Source organism: Vanacampus margaritifer, chromosome 6 (assembly GCF_051991255.1).
Source record: "Vanacampus margaritifer isolate UIUO_Vmar chromosome 6, RoL_Vmar_1.0, whole genome shotgun sequence".
NCBI lineage: Eukaryota > Metazoa > Chordata > Actinopteri > Syngnathiformes > Syngnathidae > Vanacampus > Vanacampus margaritifer.
The window spans coordinates 24,893,258-24,913,445 of record NC_135437.1 but is presented as its reverse complement, the minus strand read 5'-3'; the positions used below and the strand labels follow the sequence as shown (position 1 = coordinate 24,913,445).

At 38.9% G+C, this 20,188-nt stretch overlaps 1 protein-coding gene across 1 annotated transcript in view; it reads right to left on the bottom strand.

Moving 5' to 3' along the window:
• The window catches only part of banp (BTG3 associated nuclear protein), a 44,293-nt gene that overhangs the window by 8,790 nt on the left and 15,315 nt on the right, over nucleotides 1-20,188 (bottom strand). The window contains exons 10-11 of the mRNA XM_077569239.1: nucleotides 19,607-19,678; nucleotides 17,559-17,603 (exon numbers count right to left, since the gene is read on the bottom strand). Coding sequence (XP_077425365.1) covers nucleotides 17,559-17,603; nucleotides 19,607-19,678 — 117 coding nt within the window. The remainder of the gene's footprint in view (nucleotides 1-17,558; nucleotides 17,604-19,606; nucleotides 19,679-20,188) is intronic.

Sequence of the window (20,188 nt, the reverse complement as noted above, 5' to 3'; positions counted from 1 at the left end):
AACAACTGAAATGGGGGAATGTATTTCTTTCACAATTGACAGCATTATTTCACGTTTCTATTGATTTCATTATTTAAAGTCTTGACTCATCGCAGCGCTTGACTGGTTTCATCAAATGCCGCTTGTGCGATTATTCACTGAAGTTATGGGAGGTCTTCATCAAAGTCGCCTTCCAGCTGCACTTACTGCTGAGCCTGGCTGGGACTTGTCCAATAGGCATTACGAATGGCAGAAAAGCCAAACCTCACTTCCACACACTCTCCTCAGTCTGATCTTTTACTTTGAACTTGGATAGTTCTGGTTTAGTTAATCGTCCCCAACAACCACTAGCTTGCTATGTCTTCAACAAGGTTTGCAAATTTCACCACAATTTCTGCTGCGTCATCACCACCACTCACCCAATCCAGGCAGACTGATGGAAGTCATTAGTGTGCAAGTCTGCCTGACTAACCCGATCAAACAAGGGAATTGATTGAGGTTGCGGCAGTCACACTCGGAATCAAAAAGAAAACTGTTAGATCTGGGTCAGATGAATCATGTTTGATTGCCAATAAATGACTATTGATCAAAAGAAAATCTGTTTTGAAAGTTGGTGAATAGAGGTTCTGGGTGGTATGAATTTCTTGACAAGAGTTGTTGACTTGATTACATTTAGGCATTGTGACATGCTTTATGATTCTATTCTAAGCTAAGCTAAATTTCTTGTGGCTTCAAATTGATCAAAGCTAGACAGTATGTTAAAAAGTGTCATTTTATGGATCAGTTAAACGCCAATAGTTTAGTCATGTGGAAACATAAATGCACAATTGTTTCGGAATAACTCACAGGGATGTAAAGAAATCTTCACATCTCTTCTGCCAATTATTCTGTTAGGTTTCTATGGTTGTGCTGTATAGCAATTACTTGATCTGTGTATCACGTTGGCTTTGGATTTAATGTATATTGAAGGTTTAGTCTGTAATAAAAGTCACGTAATAGCACTCAGTCAACTAAAACTGAACGTTATTCTTCAACTGGTCCAACTGATGGACATAAGTGGTGAACTGCTGCAGCTCAGGGGACCCAAATATTGCCACTAGTTGTAAAACACTTGTTCTCCGTTCCCTACTTCCATCTGAGAGTAGTTTGCATTCTCAGCTGTGTGAAGATGCACAACAGAGGCTGAGAAAAGCAGCTCGATTTGAAACATGAGGATCTTTGCAGGAACTTCTCGGCAGCGTATCCTGTCTCATGACTCACTGTGTAAGAAGTTCGAACACATGGTCTTGAGTAATCAGGTACAATGCGGTCACATTGGGTTCAGTACATGATGGGTTGCGAACCATATTCAAAACAGAGAAAATACAAATACACAGTGACATCGTGAAATGAAAATGCCCCTGGCGTTGTACAACAACAAATTCAGAAAAAAATACACACCTAAAGCTCCATTTGTATGGTGCAACAAAATATATTTTTTCATTTTATTTTATTGTTTATTTATGTAAACTTAATTAAGATTTTTTTTTTTTTTTGGGGGGGGGGGGGGTGATTTTAGTCAGTATAAAAAATTAAATAAATGACAAAACTAAAATAAAAATCCAGTGTTCAAATCACCGCCATGGAAGGATATCATATAAATAGTCAATACATTTTGGCGAGGGGTTGTGAGACTTCAGCTTAGCAAACCATCTAAAAGAGTTACGCCACATCCGTGTCGTTTGTTCTTTGTATTTGGTTGTGTCGTGATGCTTCGACAGAATCGGTAACAGTGATGGAAAACTGTAAAAGTGCCATGATGATCACAGAAATGGAAAACAAACTTATTGCAAAGTAGCTACACCGTAGTGTCAAAAGTAGCACTCTCCTCTCTGCCCTGGCTTGTGGCTACTACTCTAAGCTAAAGCAACAATAATATTCAAAAATCACACACAATCAGATATAATATAGGCTTAACGAACAATATGACAGCAATAATATAAAAAAAAAAAAAAGAAGAGAATGGACAGCTCAAAATGAGTGACTTGCCACTTGACAAGTTATTACAAAATGAATACATCAAGCATCCATTTATTGTTGTTTTTACTAGCAGGACTTCTTTCTATCTATTAACATACAGTCCTTAACTCTTTGACTGCCAAGCGTTTTCAGAAAAGGGTTGTCCCCAGTGCCAGCCGATTTAAGCATTTTGACTGATCTTTCAAGGTCCACAGAAAAATTTGTGTTTGGACTATGGAAACACACATACTACCAAGGCTTTCCTCCCAAAAAAAACATAGTTAACGACTTTTAACGTCATTGGCAGCCCTCCTTAGGATTTTACTAAACGTTATTAAACGTTTTTGGCAGTCAAAGAGTTAAGTATTGGAACGGCAATTCCTTTGTTTTTGTTGTAAACAGAAGACATTTGGATTTTAGATCAAAGAATGCCTATCAAGCTCAGAATTCCAGCTTTTATTTCATAGTATTTAAAGGTCGATATGTTAACACAGTACGCATGATGGTTGCAAAAAAACATTTTGTGAGGCAATTTATAGAAGAGGGCATCCACACTATCAAACCCCCAGAAACAAACAAGAACTGAAAGAGGCTGCGGTAAAGGCTTGGAAAAGCACTTCAAATGTAGAATGCAACAGTCTTGTGACATCAATGGGCTCGATGCAGTTATTGCAAGTTAGGGTTATGCCACCAACAATGAAATGTTACTCAAACTGAATTTAACAATGTCCGTTCCATTGCTTTTGCTCACTTGAAATATGGGGGGGGGGGGGGGGCTTCACATTCAAAGGTGCTCTGTCCTGTTTAAAATACCTAGATGTAAATACGTTCAAATAAAAGCTGGAATTCTGAACTTTTGCCTGTTCGATCCAAAACCCAAATGTCTTCAGTATACTACAAAAACAAATCAATTGATCTTGCCTTCACAATATTTTTGAAGGGGAGTGTGGGACTAACAGGCTATTTTGCATATATCTTTCATCGGGTGAAAAAGCATTCCAATGATTAGAAGTAATCTCTAACAATGGTGAGGAGAGAAGTAAGTGGAAAATGGAACAACGAACAGGACTGCTTATACGTCATCCATTTTCAGCTAAGAAATGAAATGGCTCACTTAAAAAGCAGCCTAATGAAAAGAATTTGGCTTACTAAGCGCCATTTGTCTGATACAAGAGCTACCATCAGGTCTTAAGTCTACAGTATTAGTTATTGCTGACCTCAGATTTCTAGAGAAAAAGTTTCAAATAACCTGAGCTGGCAGGTGCACCTCAGTGCTGTCAGTCTACCACTTCACAGTAATAACACAAAATGTAAGTAATAAGAGTCACTTAAATCGTCTGTAGTCTTTGCAAGACTCTGGCCAAGGGGAAAAAGTGAAAAAAAAAATGCTGATGCTGTAATGCTCCCAGCAACTATGAATAAAACATAATATGGCAATACAATAGGAACAAAAAAAATGGGAAAACATCAAAACTCACGAAACAAACATTTTAACACCCTTCTTCTCTCTTTAAAAAGAGACTGTCACCACTAAAAAAAAAAATGACTACAGAAGATGTGATGTTCAAAAACTCTCCTTCGCCAAGCCATGTAAATCAGTCAAGTGACACATCCGAAAGACTAAATAGACTTCCACAATGAACTATGTACACGGTGCAGACTCACATCGCCAAAATGCCTCAGTAAGAGTCATCCACTTGCTGTCTGTGTGAGTGTTTCTGTTTTGTTTGCTGGAGTTAGAGTAGAAAAGGAAACCCCCATTCCACAAGAGCTGCCAGCTTTCAGAAGAAACACAAACCTATACACAAATGATACTTATTCTGTTTAAAGCAAAAGGACACACTAATCTATTTATTTTCATTCCCAAAGGAAAACATCTCAAACAAGGAAATGAAAATGAAAAGAAACATTTGGATTTGGAGTGGTTGAAACTTCCTTTCAGCTTCACAGCTGTCAACATCTGTAACTGCCAACTCTGGACAGATGTCCCGGCAGTAACACTATCTCCACTAAGATAGGTGGGGTGGGAAGGATTTTGGACTTTGTTTTGGCTGCAACTCTGCTGTAAAGATGCCCAAACATAGTCGTGTTCTGGGTGCTCGTTCAGTACCGACCTGCAAAATGAACACGCTGGCCTCTCTGACTGAACTCATCGACCTTTAGTTCAGACTGGAGGAAATAAGACAAACCCATAATTACAGATATATGAACTGCATGTGCATTCTTTCAATTTTGTACAGGATGCTATATATGTATGTCCTGGCCTGACTTTGACCTTGCAACCTGACCCACAGCTTCCCATCTCCTCCCATTCAAAATCTTCACACCTGCATCTAATTAAGTTCTCTCTCCCATATTCCCACCATCAAACTAAGAATCATATCAAGACACGGGTTACAGAGGCTTTGTGACGAACCCAGCGTGACCCGAATCCTGACCCTGATCCAGAACCAGAAAATCAAAAGGGGACCAATGACAAAAATGACAGCTGTAATTAAGTCAGGCCCCTAAAACCAAAAGGACGGAAATTCCGCTCAGGCCTTTTCTCTCTATTCACTTGTGCAAATCCAAACTTGGCCCGTCTAACTAAAGGCATTTTTATAGTTATGGTACATTTCATGATTTAAAATCTTGGCCATTTTATAATTTGACCCATCACATTTAATGCAGCCAGAGAATTGGAAATACGCAGGTTGTCTATTACAACATCAAGCTATTACACAGTAAAATAAATAAAACACTCATTTGCAATAAGCCCATGTGTGGAAATGCACAATGCATCTTCACAGTTCACTTACTGATATTTCCTTTTCAACATCTAAAAACACATCATTTTTGCTCAACCTGAAACACCAACTATTTTCCATCTGACATCACATAGTGTCTCAACAGTTACAACTTGCATTTGTACACTTTTTTTTTTAAATTGAAAATAAAGGCTTTCTATTCTATTTGTCGAGTTTGGGCAATCGTAAATTTAACTGTCAGCATAACATCCAAATGGATGGCCCACTATTTGGGGGGTGAATTTCCCAATACTTTCTCCCTTCTTAGGAGTTTGTTATGTAAGTTGTTGTTTGTCGGTTATTCGCACTAAAATTTTACAGCTCCCCTTGTAGGCCGCTCCATTTTTTTTCCCACACATAATTCTAAGCCTCAACATCATCTGATGTTTGAACAGCAGGGACACACTAAATCAAACTTTGGTTGGGGTTATTCATGCATTTTCTAATCTGATCACAATTTGAAGTATACGCTAATTTAAAAGCTCTGATACAGATGAGGCATGTTGACAAAATATTCCCCGTAAAAAAAAAAAGTAGGCATGGTAAAGAAGATAAATAACAATACAGGCATGCACAACAACTGCTTGTCATTGAGGGTGTATCCTAATACAACTTTTGAATAACCTTTGAATTTTTAAGTACCATATACTGTGATTCTACTGCAGGACAGCTATGGTCCACATGTTCTACCAGGGTCCGACATTAAGCCTTTTTTGATGGGGCACATTTGGGCCACCATGAGCCATTTTGCAGTGGCTCTGCCAGAACCAGCTCTGCACTGGCTCTGTATATATTCATAATATAATACTTATCATCTTTATATTATTATATTATAATCTTCTGTGATTATTTAATATTTACCATCTTTATATTCTATTATTCAAGCCTTTAAGAAAATATTACTTCTGTGTAGCCACTTTTTTTTTTTGCATGTTATGCTTTATTTTGCAGTATAAAATCTGAGTATTTAGTATTTTACATTTTCTGGGCGGTATCTTGTTGAAGCTATTCCTTATAGAAACATTTAACCTGAAGCACAAAAAGTGTACTGCACGGTAAATACATCGATGATGATTTATCAATTTAAGTGGATAAAACTAAAAACATTGAATATTAAATATTTTAAAAAGTTAGAACGTATTGATTTAATCGTATTTATTTGAGAAATTTTTACTGGCCCGATTGGCCCACCGTCACTTTGGGTGGCCTGACACAGTAGTGGCCCTGTTAATGTAGAACCCTGGCCTGCCTCCATCTTCAAAGTTCACCGTATTGAATGTTTCAATGGCATTATCGAAAATTTCCACTTCAACGTTTTCTAAATAAGCATTTTTAGACTCCAAAATAAGGTTGCCAGTCAGGCACCCAGCTTGTGCGGATGTTGAGTCACACTGAAATAAGTCAGAAACATCTGGTCCCTCTTACTCACACAGCCTGTAACCCTGGGTCCTGCCCAAATAGACAAAAGAAAAGAGCCAGTAGTGTACTAGCCAATAAATGATACACACAAACACAATTTAGGATTCCCTAGCTCTATATCTCCATGCTGAAATGCCACAAGGACACAAAACAGACTCCTACTCCTTTGAAACACTATCCATCCTTAGGCCTCGCTGCTTACGTACATTCCCCTTACACTAAAATGGGTCATAAAGCACCGTCCTTTGTAGCTTTTATTTTTTATTTTTAGCTCATTTTACTTTTGCTGCATGTGCGAGTGACTGGAATCTCAACACACAACTAGCAGGACTCAAACAGCAGCCCTGAGCAGAGAGGGAAGAGAGAATGAGCAACAAGCATGAGCGAGCAGTTACATTCAAGCACTAATGAAACTCCCAAGTCTGGAGACCAAAACAGTGATAGTTAGAAGGGTCCTGCAGATGCACAACAACATCTGCTGTGAAAAGATGGAAGAGGTTCAACAAGAGGCGATGGTGAGGCTAGACGTGTGTCCTTTGGACATTTACATCCTTAACTCCATTTAGTGGGCATATAGTGTACTGCAGATCCATCATTCTAAGGTCTCCGCGAGATGAGGCGCTCGAAAAGGCTTGTCTCATTTTCACAAAATATTATTTCTACCTCCTCCTGCATCACTCCTCTGTAGATACGAGATGGTAAAAATATGAGCCCTGACGACGGACTTATAAAAGTCCGTGGCCCTGACACGCTGGAGCATACATTTTTTTGTTTTATTTATTTTTTATTATATACCATACGCATTTACCTCTACACAGCGTTGTGAGTAACGTTGTATCTTCTTCTAAACTTGCGGTTTACGGGACGCATTACGTCCACACAGCAGACAGACTGAGGTCGCAATTAATAGGTAATGTGAACGCTTGCTCGAAAAAAATCGAATTGAACCCAAAAATCGGAATTGCGCATTAAGACCTGCAGTGTGAACGTAGCGAGTCGTCTTCATACCCTTGGTTTAGTTTTTGTTCTGTCTTACTTCCTGCTGTCACAAATTTGTAGAGGAACATGCATGTCAGAAAATACGGCAATATGAGAATTGGTCCAATGTCATTTGAGTTGGCATAGACCACTTTCAATTTTAGGTGGCATCTGGTACAGTGATGTGTTTTTATTTCTACTTGAAGCTCAACTGGTCTCAGCATTTAATCATGAATGACACAGAGCATCTCCTCCACCATTTCTTTTCATGGCTTTCCTTTCCACATCTTTCCAACACCGTCCCCCTCCTCTTCATTAGTCTACCCTTTTATCTTCCAAAGCCTCCATTTGGTTGCTATCAACGCACTGAACGCAGCATAGTAGCAAAGGAGACGGGCACTCAGCAAGCACAATAAAAGACTATAATATAGTTTCATTGGTCTGTCGTCTGTTCCCATCTCGGGATTTAAAAGTTGAGCTAAGTGGATCCAATTGGGTAGTAGTAAGAGTATGTCAGTTGCTGACAAACAAGATATTGTAGTACTATCATTGCTGTTTTGGTATGGGTCAGTTGATATTGTAATTTTGTTGGAATTGTGGCATAGGAAGAAAATAAAAGCCTGACCTAGAAAATGATTGTCTTTAAACAAAGAGAATAAAATAAAAAATAAAAAAAAAACACTTACCCGTGTTTTTTGTTTAGTTACACTGCATCATACTGTGCGTGTTGTGCCATGTTTATTTTATTGGTTAACTGACTTGGCAAATTGGGCTCTGGCTGACAACCAGTGGCTGTTATAGTTTGTCACATCTATTGATGTCCTGCCTACACCTTACGATGGAAATGTAAGCTAGATCAGTGGCTCAATGAATCAGTGACTTATGACTGTACAGTACACTGATGCAACAATTCAGTAACAAACAAAAAAAAACAATGGTTGCCTTTCCCCAAATTGTTCTTATAAGTTATAGCGTACACAAAGATTACTTTGACCAGAAACCCAAAGAAGATGCATGTAGAATAACAAGTGAGACGGACCTTTTGAATCCTGATGTAAATCACCAGTGTTGAAGGTCAAGCAATGTTATCTAATTGATCCAGAAGCAGTCAAAGATACTACAGTCCTTACCCGACAATGATTGTGACCTAGAGTGTCGGAAGTGAGCAGGTGGCATTTAGAACATGCGTAATGATTTTAGTAAGAACAGATGAACAGAAGAAAGACTGAAAAGAGCTGGAGAAGAATACAGCCCCAGGGAGAGAGACAGTGGAAATGAACTCAATGTGATGAACTGTTTGGGATAGGTTAAAAAAAAAAAAACATAGCATCCACACTCTTTTTTGAGATTACAAAAACAGTGACATCATATTTGCTACATGACCTCTCTGTTAAGAAGGGGGCATTCATTTGTCCAAGGTTATACGTCTAAGGATATCACTTCCACAGTCAATGACCATTGCAATGTTATAAAGTCAAAATACAATGTAAAATCTGCATGGAGTTTTTATGGTGAAGGTTTCTCTTTGCCCATCACCAGAGAAATAAGGATTTTTTTTTTGTGTTCATGCACATGCGTGGTACTAAGTAGCAACGTGCCAAGATTTCCCAGACAACAACAATCTGTCAAAATGTCAAGTATGTTTGGAATGGCCACTTCAACCTGAAAACAACGCACCAAGAATTTTCCCAAATTGGATGATGGGTTCCGGAGAAATTTAGGTTTTTGTGTGTGGGGGGGAAAAATGTCCTTTTGGAGGACACTTTTGTTATATTACATACAGAAAATGTGTTACAAAATAATTTTTAAAAACACATTCAAATTAGAGAAGTGCTTCTCAGTTATTTTCTTTTACATTCCCTTAGGAAGAAGAAAACATTTCAGTGATTTCACACCCACCGCAACTCTCCGCATGACTCTAGAAATTAACATCCCCACAGTGGGTGGCACCCAATGCACACTTCGTGATCTGCGTATAGAGAGGGGTGGCTCTGCTTGCCATGAAGATGACTTCATAATGTCATTCATGGCTCTCATATTTCTACAACTCCGATTTTTCTCTGATAGAGTAATTGGAACCAATGGTACGGGTACTTTTTTTGTCACTAATAAGACATTTTGTTCTTTTAGAATTTTATTTGGGGTTAACAGAAAAAGTAACCAAATCTGCTGGGTCAAAAATATAGATACAGCAAAATTAATTCGCAATTTTAGTGACTTTTTGACGTTTGTCAATGAAATGGGCTTTATACCATTGCCTCTTAACTTATTGTGTGGGATTTTGAGTTACTGTGACTTCTCTGAAGCCATTGAAATAGGGCTCATTGGGTACCAAAGCCCACAAACGCTACAATGGACATTCAAAGGAGCTCAGCGGTGTCAAAGCTGATCTGAAAACGCAAATCATTGACTAGAACAAATGAGGAAAGTTGCTTGGAGTCTTTTCAAAGCAGCTGTAGATCCCAAGACCAACAGTGCAAGCAATTGTTCGCAAGTATAAAGTGCATGGCACTATCTATCACTGCCATGATCAGGAAGAAAATGCTGCTCAGAGAAAATTGGTCAGAATGGTGAAGAGTCGACAGAGAACCACCAAAAAGGAGATCTGCCAAGAATAAGAGCTGCTGGAAAACAGCTGTCAGTATCCACAATCAAGCGTGTTTTGCATCGCTGTGGACTGGGAGGCTGCCGTGCAAGAAGGTAGCTCTTGCTCCAAAAGCAGCACTTAAGGCTCGACTGAAGGTTGCTGTTGATGATATGGACAAAGATAAGACCTTCTGGGAGAAAGTTCTGTAGTCAGACAAAACAAAAATTGAGCTGCTTGACTACAATGCCCAGCAATAATTTTGGAGGAGAAAAGGTGAGGCCTCAACCCCAAGAACACCATGCCTACCATCAAGCACGGCGGTGGTAGTGTTATGCTGCCAATAGAGCTGGTGCTTTACACAGAGTAAATGGGTTAATGAAGAAGGAGGATAAAATTAAAAAATCATCACCTCAAAATTTTTGGTTTTGGGCACTGTTGGGTGTTCCAACAGCACAATGACCCAAACACACATCAAAAGTGGTAATGGAATGGCTAAATCAAGATGGAATTAAGATTTTAGAATGGCCTTCCCAAAGTCCTGACCCCATTAAGAACATGTGGACAATGCTACAGAAAGTCCCTGTCAGCAAGCCAACAAATTTAACTGAACTGCACCAATTCTGTCAAGAGGAGTGGTCAAAGATTTAACCAGTAGCTTACCAGAAGCTTGTGGATGGCTACCAAAAGTGCCTAATTGAAGTGAACATGGCCAAGAGCCATGTAACCAAATATTAGCATTGCTGTATGTATATTTTTGACCCAACAGATTTGCTATTTTTTTGTAGAAATAACTGGAAGCTCAGGAGAGCCATGACATTATGTTATTTACAAGTGTATGTAAACTTTCGATCACGACTGTAGATAGCGCCATCTTTACACCAGCTTTCTATAGACATTAATTGTGTCACAAAAACTATGTCTATGCCAATTAGCGCTGGCGTTAGTGAATTAGACATTGTTTATCAATGAGGATCATTTGCATAGAGGTGGGCAATACCAGACTTATTGTGTGGAGATATGGGGTAATACAGACAAAACTGATACGCAACAATTTTGCCCAAAATATATTTACAATAGCTTTTTTTATTTGACCATGCGAAACATCTTCTAATTAGTAGATTATCACCTTAGCTGTTCAAAGTGGATACCCCTGCAAGCCTCTGGCCAATAGTTTGCAAATTCGATTCGGGTTTGAATTTCCCACCTTCTGTCTGCAATGTGATGTCATGCACGCATTGCATATATGAAGAAGGGTGTGTGCAATTTAATTTTTTTGTCAATGGGTGGCAGTAGCGATTCTAAATAGAATTTTCTGTGTTCAGTAGTTTTAAGCTACAAAAAAAGAGCTATACAAGTTATTAACTGTTCCAATTATATAGAACCAACCAATCCATTACCTATCAAATTAAAAACTCAAATTCTACAATTTAGTTGTAGTCGTGTCAAAACAGCACAAACATACAAAGCATACAATAACAAAAATAACAGGCTGTTATAGATCAGAGAGGATTGCTGTTATAAGTTAAGGTGCACAAGTCACTTACAAAAATCCTAAATAAGAACAAAAATAAAAGGAAATGTGTGTTTCTGTAAAAGGTTTTTAACTTATGGAACAATTATGAAATAGAATTGAAAGTGTGAACCCCACGCCGTCTTCAAAAATAGTTTTAAAACTATAGTGTTAGAAATATACATGCATATAAATCAGGTATAAACATAAGCATTAACTTGCTTTGTTTTGTTTTCATTTTTGATATATTGTTTAAAATGAATAACCTACTAATCTATATGAGTAATATGGGATGGGACCAGATATGTTTTTGTACTTCTTCCTATACTCCCTTTGAGCATGTAAAATGAGCTGAACTATGACATCTATTGATGGTGTTTTTCTTTCTTTCAATGTTTATTTTCCATATCTTGTGATGTTTATATGTTCAATAAATCAATCAATTTCTCCGCCAAATATATACGTATTACATCATTTAAATATGAGCACCGAGACACAGTCTGCTTGGCAGCACAGTGAGTAATGAATTTCGCCATTTGCGAAATTATCTGTTTGCTCCATTTTTACCGCTTAGCATTACACAAACCTTTAGTGGATTCGGTCCTTACTGTAAATGTTTCCCATAATCCCAAAAATGTATTATGATAACACATTTCATTTAATACTATTATAAAAGACAACACATGTAAACAAAAAAAAACACTTTTTACATGCCAAGGCCCTAGACGGCCCATAAATGGTCAAATTCTGCCTCAAAAATGAGACAGCGTGAGTACATTTTTCATCCACTCGTGGAAGTTCAACTGGTAAATCTATTGATTTATTATTGATTGATTGGTTTTTATTAAACCTTTTTTGTTTTTGTTTCTGACAAGCCTGCTCCACACTTCAAATAAAAAGACTTAACACCAAAGCAACGCTGGCGTACACATGTTGTGATGATGCAAGATAAACAACGCAATGGCCATACCCTGAAGACTCAAACTCGAAAGGGCATGAGTCAAGGTTAGCCTCATGTCGGTAGTTTTAGTTAGCTCAATTGCCGCTTGATTCATTTTTTATTTCATTTTTTAAATGGTGCCAGTGTGTACTAATCAGCTCCAGGACAACATAAGTAGCCCATGGGTCTGTCCTAAAAAGAGCTTACCAGTCATAGGACATTGTGACTTACTCCGAAGAATTAAAACAGAAAAATGTTAACATTTATTTAACTACTGCACCTTAACATATTACACAATTTCTAACGTGCCAAATTCTATATTTTGTATAAAGATGAAATAGATTGTGCACAATGGGAAAACAATACGGTGTTTAATTTTAATACCGTGATTTTGCTTACGGTTACACCGTCAGAATCTAATATCAGCCCATGCCTACTGAATATGTGCTTGTGTGTTTCTTGTAACATTTCTTCAATTAGACGACTGAAAGTTCACCGATGGCTGTGTGTATCCTTCTCTTGGTGGAAGAATATACAATTCACTCCAACTAGCGGTTACATTACATATGTTGAGGCTCGTGCCCGGTAGCTAGCTTTCCTTTTCCAAAGATGTTTAGTTGTGCATCTTAAGTCAGTACAGACGCTCCCCTACTTACGAACATTCGAGTTACGAACAACGGTACATACGAACATGTCTGCGCGCATGCGCGCATGTCAAAAAATGTTCGGAAAGAGATGCTGTAAGTTAGATTTTTTATTGCGCACCTTTTTCCGAGTACTGTAGTGTTTCTTTCCGCCGCTAATACCGACGCTTGGCGCTGTGAGAGCTCACCCAGCATTGGAGGCTCAGCAACGTGTCGAGGAGGAGGAAGAAGAAGAAACGCCTGTCGCTCATAGATAAAGCCATCGCACTCTTCGAGCAGCAAGACCCAAATATTGAACGTTGCACAAAGGTTGCAAATCAATTGAATGATGCCATACAGTGCTACCGCATCATTTATGATGAAAAAAGAAGAAAACTGTGCAATCGTCGTTAGATCGCTTCTTTCGGCCAGTTTCTAGTAAATCCTCCAAGGAAGATACTCATCAACCCTCATCTTCTTCTCCGCGACCCTCAACTTCTTCCTACATTGAAGTTACGGAGGAGGAAGTAACTTTTGAAGCCCATTCCAGCGACGACGAAGAACCTCTCATGATATAAAATCCTCCTCTTCCTCCTCCATCAAATCCTTAAGCATCGAGTACATCTTCCAAAAGTAAGTTAAACTTCATTTTATTTATCTTATTACGTACATGTACATACTGTGTGTGTCTCTCGCTCTCTCTCTCTAACATACGTAGTACAGTACTGTACGTATTCTCTTTAAACATAAATTATAGTACAAAATATAGCACTGAAGCAACTTACGAACAAATTCACCTTACGAACGATCGCTCGGAACGTAACTCGTTCGTAAGTTGGGGAGCGTCTGTAGTACTTTCCCATAGGCCCACTGCATTTTAGCTTCTTTTATTCAGTGTGAAATGATCTCAGACTTTGGTCATACTCTGTACATTATGCACACTTTTCTCCTGGCTTGCACTTATTCCTCTGCGGTAACAGTCCATATAGAAAAATAATCACTACAAAATCCTACGATATAAAGTATAATCCGCGATATAAGTACGATACAAAAATCCACAATGCAGAGAGGCTACAAAAAACTGAACCACGATATAGTGAGGGACATCTGTAAATAAATGTACGTGGCTAGGTGAGTTCACTGATTCATACTGGCCATAATGTGTTGTCAGTGATTCCGATTTAAGCAATGACTTTATGTCTCTGTGAAGTACAATAACATTTGTATGAAAAGCTCAATGTGTAACAGGAGAGAAGGACGGGGGGGAAAAGCCCTTCTAATTTTGTTTTGGAACAGCTTATCATTTTACAAACATAATCAGCACATTAGTTGAAAAAGGAAGCTATAATAGCCTTGTATTGGACAACGCTTACTAACGCACCCAAGGGAATTCAATGCCTATTGCAATTTCTAGTTCTCGCATCCTATGATCTCAAAGACTGCACACATTATACATGCAGAGTTTCAAACTATGCGTCTAACTAATGCATGTGCCAAGGCATTTATTTATGATGCAAGCTAAACCTGATAAAGTTGGACTTACTGGGTAAGTTGTGTACTGGTGCAGCACTTCACTTGCTGCAGAGGAATGTTTGCAGTTAGGCTGAAAAAGAAAGCCATTTGAGGACATCGCCTTAGTGTTTATGAGACCCAGACGAAAAGCAACGATCCTTGGTTGGACCCTCAAGCAGTTGAAACCCTAGCAATAAAACACCAACAAAAGCTCTCAAAACAAATGTACACGCAAATTAACTGTATGGATGATTGAGAACTTCATCAAATGAATAAAGAACTGAGCGGCTAAAAGAGCATATTTCCAGATGCAGATCCAGGATGCGGCTTAAGATCCTAACACATGACATCATTTTAAACATTTTGACATATTACGTCTAGTGAAGGGTGATTATTTATTTTCACAGACAGAGTCTGGTGCCATTCCTTTTTTTGCAAATTATGGCCATGCAATCACAAGCCGCTTAATTGGAATAACACAAGTTATGACTGATTAAATAAATATGTTGTCATATAGGTCTCACTTTTTACACCCTTGGTCTTAAAGATTTGTAATGTGTTGGTAAGAGGCGGCATCAAAAAACTTAACCTAACAACCCCCATTTGCTTTGTAGTAAGAAGCAAAGCTCACATCTGCTGATTAAAAAAAAAAAACAGTCCTTAGTCCTGTTTTCTTTAAATAACTAATTTAACAGCCAACGTGAGAGAGAACCTCCGCCCCAAAAGCTTTGCCTCTAGACCACCGGGGGGGGGGGGGGGGGCAATAGTTATCCAAACGGGCCACGTGAGAAGCTCAAATGGTTAACAAGGACCACAACAACATGCTAACATCAATTGTTGTCAATATGACTCTAAACCTGTGGTGCTGGGAAGTAGAAATGTATACGGTTGGTCAAACTCAGCATAGTCTAAATTTCCGCCTCAAAATAATAATGAATCATTTTGAACCCATATTTTTGTCACAAGTAACCATGTTTGTCCAATTCTCTGTTTACCACATGGACATTTGTTGCAGATGGACACACTCAGTGAATAGAGACAAGGTTTGGGATCGCTTTGAACTAAAAAAAAGTACAGCAATAAAGTTTTATGTAATTACTGCAAAGTGGAGTTGGAATTTGCTTAGAGACGGGAACACAGGAATGTGCATGCAAGATGATGTGCCAGCCGGACAGTGTTTACTACTAGATAACATGTTTTTGCTTTTACTCATTAGTAGTGGTAGAGTGGCCGACTCTCAACCCAAAGGTTTTGGGGTCGATCCTCAACCATTGGTGACCATGTCGAACTTGTCGAAGTGTCCTTGAGCAAGACATTTGAGTGGGATTTGGCATCGCCCTGCATGACGGCAGCCGACCACTGGTGTATGAATGTGTGTGTGGCAGGATCTGCAGGCCATCGGAGCAGCCTAAATGGCTGCGAAAGGCACCCGAGCACTTCATTAACAGAGTAATCGATCAAATACATAATAAGATAGTCGATTCTAAAAAGGTAGGTGACAATGACAACACTAGTTTTACTTTGTAAGGTGACAGTCACTTGTACTAACTGACCAACTGCACTAATTTACATGGCGAGCTTGTGCTGAGGCATGACCACCTGTAGCATGCCTAAGCCCACCTCGACTAGCCGTGGTGAGGCCAGGAAACACTTGAGCAGCACTAAAACAATCTAGACTTGAGGGTACTTGACAGTACTGATTACCTAGGGCACATGTGTCTAAATCAAGGTTCGGGGTCAGACCCATCCTGCCGTATTATTTTATGTTGCCTGCTAAAGCAAATCACACGTGTGTGTCTACTTTATGTTTCTTGTTTAGTGCCAAGATTTCAATTGTTACTTTTTAATGTTGCGGCTTTCAGTTTGTCACACCATGGGTCGCTACAGTGAGCCACCCACATACAGACGCTCCCCTACTTACGAACATTCGTGTTACGAACAACGGTACATACGAACATGTCTGCGCGCATGCGCGCATGTCAAAAAATGTTCGGAAAGAGATGCTGTAAGTTAGATTTTTTATTGCGCACCTTTTTCCGAGTACTGTAGTGCTTCTTTCCGCCGCTAATACCGACGCTTGGCGCTGTGAGAGCTCACCCAGGCTCAGCAACGTGTCGAGGAGGAGGAGGAAGAAACGCCTGTCCCCATGAAGAAGCCATCGCACTCTTCGAGCAGCAAGACCCAAATATTGAACGTTGCACAAAGGTTGCAAATCAATTGAATGATGCCATACAGTGCTACCGCATCATTTATGATGAAAAAAGAAGAAAACTGTGCAATCGTCGTTAGATCGCTTCTTTCGGCCAGTTTCTAGTAAATCCTCCAAGGAAGATACTCATCAACCCTCATCTTCTTCTCCGCGACCCTCAACTTCTTCCTACATTGAAGTTACGGAGGAGGAAGTAACTTTTGAATCCCATTCCAGCGACGACGAAGAACCTCTCATGATATAAAATCCTCCTCTTCCTCCTCCTCCTCCTCTCCTTAAGCATCGAGTACATCTTCCAAAAGTAAGTTAAACTTCATTTTATTTATCTTATTACGTACATGTACATACTGTGTGTGTCTCTCGCTCTCTCTCTCTAACATACGTAGTACAGTACTGTACGTATTCTCTTTAAACATAAATTATAATACAAAATATAGCACTGAAGCAACTTACGAACAAATTCACCTTACGAACGATCGCTCGGAACGTAACTCGTTCGTAAGTTGGGGAGCGTCTGTACTTTGTTTGGCAGAGTTATTAAACATGATACCCTTCCTGACACATCCCACCAAAATTTTTATCTAAGTTTGAGACCAACTGTGGTTGGATATTGGCTATCGGGGCACTGGATGGGAATCAAACCCAAGCCATCTGCACAAAAGGCAGCAGCAGGCAAAGTGTCTTTATTGTGTGAATGCTGAAAGCTCCCTGGAAAATTGTCGGGCTACCTCAATTTCCCATTTTAGGAGCCCGGCTGGCTCCTTAGCCTGGCTGGCTAAATCTCAGGACTACAAATGATGTTTTCCTTAGATTTTCCTAAATAGACAATTGTTCGAAGGGGCAAGACGAGTGTCCGCCATCTGTCCATTCAACGAAGGAAAGATAAAACACAGCAGCAACCCAACTCTCGTTATCCACACAACACAAAAGAGTGGTATAAAAGTTACCCCCACACACTGGCAAACTGACAGTGTTTCAATATCCTGACCCCGATATACAGTAATTCAAGGTTCTTACCTGTCCATCCTGGCCAACATGCACCTGGTGGATCTGGAGGTTCCCCTGTAAGTCAGAAATGACAAGCCATGAAAAAAAAGAAAGAAGCACAGACCTCCTCCAACCAAACCAATCCTCATAAGATCCCAAATACACGCATCCGATTACATCCTGATCTTCTTATAGATTTAAGGGCCTGAACATATTTAATGGGATCTTTAAACTGTTAAAAAGAAACCCATTTGAAAAAGACTTTAGCTTAGACTTTTAACTTGTTTACCAGTACTCTTAAACATCAACACCAGGTTACAATCATCTCTGTCAGTCATTATCAGTACAATGCTGTATGAATCCTCAGGATGCAGTTACCATACGAGTGTTAGCTCATAAACACGGATACAAACGTCTTTGTACATAGACCAATTATTCTGTCATGTCTGGTTACAAGATGACTTCTGGAAAACAAATTCTAACTGCAATAACCATCATAAAAACTCTGAACACCCACAATGACATTAACAGGAATACACAAACTGGATCATACTGTATGTGCCATTTTTTTTTTAAATTCACAATTTTCTGCGGTTTTCGCTCACTAACTGCAATTCTCTTGTTTGCAACACAGTCTGATATGCCGTATGGCCAGAGAACAGTGTAATCTCTCAAACAGCTCATTTCCTCTTTGAGCATGCTAAACCCAACGTCTCGGTGGAAAGGGGTCTGTTCCTAATGAAAACATATTCTGTGTGAGTGGCAGTTGGGAGAAGTGGGATTCTGTTGCTAAGCTTTGAACTCTAAAAAACAAACATAATCATGAAATAGGAAGGGGGAGAGGAGAAAAGAAAATCTGAGCGTCAGCCACAAAGAGCAGGAAAGACTTTAAAGCTTTTCTGCCTTCAATACTCCTGGTCTCTCTCACTCAATCGTTCATGTCATCCTCTCAGAGCAAAAAAAAGGATAGGAAATGTGAAAAACACGTGGGAGAAGTGTCAATGGCTGCTGCATAAATGTCAAACTGTAATGCATAGTGCTGAACATGTATACAGTATGCGATTACATCCTTGTATATTTACATAAACCGGTGCCTTGAAATAAAACCCTGCCCAATACCTGACAAAGTCATCTAGAGTGATGTTAATGCAGAAATTACTCTTCAAATGTCAGACAGTGGGCTTTAAATGTTAATTTCAGCTGGCAACTCAGTGCTGTGAGCACATGCACTGATGCCTGGTGGGGGACACGAGACAGCTGGGATTTACATGGATTGGAAACAAAAGTCATAACTCCATGAATAAGTAGGCGGGTATATAAACATGAAGGCATGCAGCATGTAACATCTGTTTTTATTCAAATCACTAATGACTTTACTTTAATAGTCAGCTGTTACTGAAGTGCTTTACTCAGATGTTGTATTCGAGCGCACACACAATTATAGTAGATGCAATTTCATAAATCGCAATAAACTAATTTGTCGCATGGTCAGCCGAACATTCAAAGTTTTGATGAGACACTAGCAACAAATGTAGCAATGGTCTGCCATGTAAATGTTATCATAGGGTGTCTCCTCTTACGGAATCGAATTGTAAATTGACAAGAATAAATCATAGAAACAACTTTATAGTAAGTATATAGTAATAGTTAATAATAGTGGATAAAAACTAATTTGGTTGTTAATTGAACAAACCAACAAAAGCGGTGATTTCATTGTGTGCTGTTTGTTCTCACAAGCACACACAATCACATTAAGCTTTTCATAGTAATAAAGGTATTGAATTGCACCTTTTTTTAAAAAAAAATATTTTCAGTGTGGCCCTAACATTTTAAAGTTGTATCCTGTTTTTTAACCAAACTAAAATTATATTTCATTGGTAACTAAAAATTTGTATTTCTAAAAATAATAGTACAGTAGTAGTAGTAGTAGTAGTAGTAATAGTATTTATTTTTTTCTCTCTACTCTACTCAAACTGTACTTTTCATGATTGAAGTGTGATATAGTGGGAAAATACACCTAAAAAAGTGAATGGTTCTTTTCATCTTACATCTGCATCCACAACACCATGCAAACTTGCCTCACTGTCCTGGGTGATCTGCACCTCCTCTCCTTGAGGAACCTGGGCAATGTGCAATTGGCCCTGTGGAATCTGAGAAAGACACATGGAGAAGATGTTTCATGAAATGTCAAAAATACGTAGGTTTAAGAGAGAGAGAGGGGGGTGGGGGTAATTTGTCACATTGCGTAGAAGTTTACTGGTAATCTGGGAGCTGTTTAAAAGATAAATAAATAAATGAACTTTCATTAACCCATTAAGGCCTAAAGCGCCTGGCCAACCATGCCTCTAAAACCTAAGGGTGACTTTTGAGTCACCCTCCGAAAACCTGAAGTTTTTCTGGAAATTCAACAATATTAAAAAAAAGAATTGATATCTCAGCTCCTGAAGCAGATAGAAACATAATTCCAAAAACATTTCAGAGCTTACACCTGTGGCATTCACACAAACATAAGTTTGTTATTATAAACCTTAAATATATACTTTTTAAAAATCAACAAACAAATGTTGCATCTGCGGGTATATAACTCCATATATATTTACCTTCAACACTGGAGCGCAGTTGTAATAACCTCGGGGGATCGGGGTAATTATTCGTCAACC